Below are 2,583 nucleotides of genomic sequence, written 5' to 3' on the forward strand. Positions count from 1 at the left end.
TTTACCATATCTCTACAGGGCTGAAATGGAGAGTTTTGACGCAGGAGGATGGTGACTTGTTTGCTACAGTAGTAAAAAAGCACTGAGGCATCCAGAAAAGCATGATGCTTTTCTCACTGCACAGAGAAAGCTTAACCTTATGCACACCCTTTTGAACAGCGATCAGTGAACAAGTCAAAAACACACACACACAACCTGCAGACAGCTCTGATTTTCAAAGGCTCGGCATCCATTCTGTGTTTGCTCTCCACTCGCTGCCTGACTGCTCTTTCATCATCCACCCATCATCTGAAAAGCATCTTAAATGATTATGTTTTAGCTTCTCCCTTCTTTTTTTCATACTTAATCTTGCCTTCATGTTCACGCTCCATTTGGCTTGACAGCACAAAGGTGAATCATGAAAGCCTTTTTTGTTTCAGATTTGTGTCATTTCCATTGCGTAAGCTCCGCCGCTCTGTGCCTCGGCACTTGTTGGGGACCCGATATGTAACGCAACATGGTTTCTGCTGTTTAGGATGGCTTCTCCTGAGGTGAAGATAGAGAGAGTGAGGATAGGCAGGGATTTGACTCAGAGGATTTAGCAAATCATCCAGTTGTTTTCTTGTTTTGTTTTTTCAAAGTGCAATTAGAGCAAGTGTTCTCCTCTGCCTATTAATCCCAATTAATGTGCGTGGTTCCATGAAAACGTATTGGCAACTTTCTTAAAGTGAGATTAATTTTGGCGGGCTGGAAGCTGAGTGGGTCTTTGTGGAACTGGTTATCTTTCCTCAGCACATTGGTCTAAGCTCTCCAAGGCTGGTGAAACGAAAAGTGTGTGAGTGCAGAGGGGGTGTGATGCAATGTAGGTCATTTGGGTGGTGTGAACATCGTAAGGTTTTTAGATTTCTTATCTTGATTGCATGCAAAACTGGCCAGGAACAGAACCGAGGTGGTATCGCTTTTGCTGCTCCTATTCTATTCCTTTTGTTGGTAATGCAAGAAAAGGGGCAGAGTGAATAATTGATTAAAACAGGCCTGCAGTTTTTTTTTTTTCAAGTTGCTGCCTGAACATAGAATTGATTCTTGATGGTGGTCTATAAATCTATCTATGACCAACCAAAGATCCTGTCCTGTTTTTAGCTCTCTGTCTGGCCGGATTGTTGGAGGCGTCTGGTGGTTCTTCACCCTCATCATCATCTCGTCCTATACTGCCAACTTGGCTGCCTTCCTGACAGTGGAGAGGATGGTGTCACCTATCGAGAGTGCTGAGGACTTGGCCAAGCAGACGGAGATCGCCTATGGGACACTGGATGCCGGCTCCACCAAAGAATTCTTCAGGGTGAGAAAACCAAAATTCAAGCTTCCATTCACACGATTGATTAATCAAACCTTTGTGACAATTACATTGCATTTCCCGCAAATGCCTCACAATAAAATCCCCCCAGTGATCAGCCAGTTGAATGCTTTTAATTTGAAGGAGTATAAGAAGGAAATGCATTATCAGTAACTAAGTAACGGTGAACAGGAGAGTGAACAGCAAACGGTGAGACTGATGGGATAAAAATGCTGAATTTGGAACCTGCCACACGTCCTGTTCCTGAGTTCAGGGTGGGAAGGGCAGACTCCGCCACTAAAAATGAAACTACTATATAGAGAACTACAAAATATAACCAGATTAAATTGCTGTTGATAAAATAACCATAAATAGTTTCTAAAATTAATTTCCTGAGAATGCTGTTTGATACCTTTAACACAGCATCATACAGCAATAAGATAAAGTATTCACTGATGCTCTCTCTTTCTCCGTCTTCCCATCCCTCTCGTGTAAAACATTCTGGGGGTCAGAGGTCAAAGATCGCCGTGTTTGAGAAGATGTGGTCCTACATGAAGGCGGCCGACCCGTCCGTTTTTGTCAAGACCACAGACGAGGGCGTAATGAGAGTCAGGAAGTCCAAGGGCAAGTATGCCTACCTATTGGAGTCCACCATGAACGAGTACATAGAGCAGAGGAAACCGTGCGATACTATGAAGGTGGGAGGAAACCTGGACTCTAAAGGTTATGGCATCGCCACACCCAAGGGCTCCCCTCTCAGGTAAACCCTGCCAATGCAGCGTGGCTGGATAAAAGCCTCCGAGTGCTTTTATTGGAGCTCGTGCATGAGCGTCATCTGTCACATGTGGATCTGTCCATCGAGCTCATTCATCTGTGCATCTTTTTATCATAACATGACGCGTCAGTATTAGTATTCTGTTTTACTTTGAATGCATATTAACCACAACATTCATTCTACACTTCAGTAAACTTCATTGAACCTTTTCCTTCTTTTGCACACAGTCACAAAGACATTTACAACTTCATCATGCCCATTATCACCACTGAAGTCCTTTTTTGCTCATGCACATGTATGTGTGCAGCTAGCCTATTCACAGCTGACTTGTGAGCACTAGCAGAAGTGTAAAGTTGGACTATGAGATTTCCCGTCCTCTTTAAGCAACAAGTGTTTTCCTGCTGCCCTTTAATTACTTTCTAAACCTTCATCATAAGCATTTGTGGTGGATGGTTTTACATCTGCTTTGAAACTGAAGCCCCCCCCCCCCCCCCCC

General features: G+C 43.7%; 1 protein-coding gene across 1 annotated transcript in view; it reads left to right on the forward strand.

Moving 5' to 3' along the window:
* gria1a (glutamate receptor, ionotropic, AMPA 1a) overlaps window positions 1-2,583 on the forward strand; it is a gene marked incomplete in the record, with an annotated part of 67,784 nt that overhangs the window by 50,459 nt on the left and 14,742 nt on the right. Inside the window, 2 exon segments of the mRNA XM_032528684.1 lie at window positions 1,148-1,318; window positions 1,825-2,072. Coding sequence (XP_032384575.1) covers window positions 1,148-1,318; window positions 1,825-2,072 — 419 coding nt within the window.

This window comes from Etheostoma spectabile, chromosome 10 (assembly GCF_008692095.1).
Source record: "Etheostoma spectabile isolate EspeVRDwgs_2016 chromosome 10, UIUC_Espe_1.0, whole genome shotgun sequence".
NCBI lineage: Eukaryota > Metazoa > Chordata > Actinopteri > Perciformes > Percidae > Etheostoma > Etheostoma spectabile.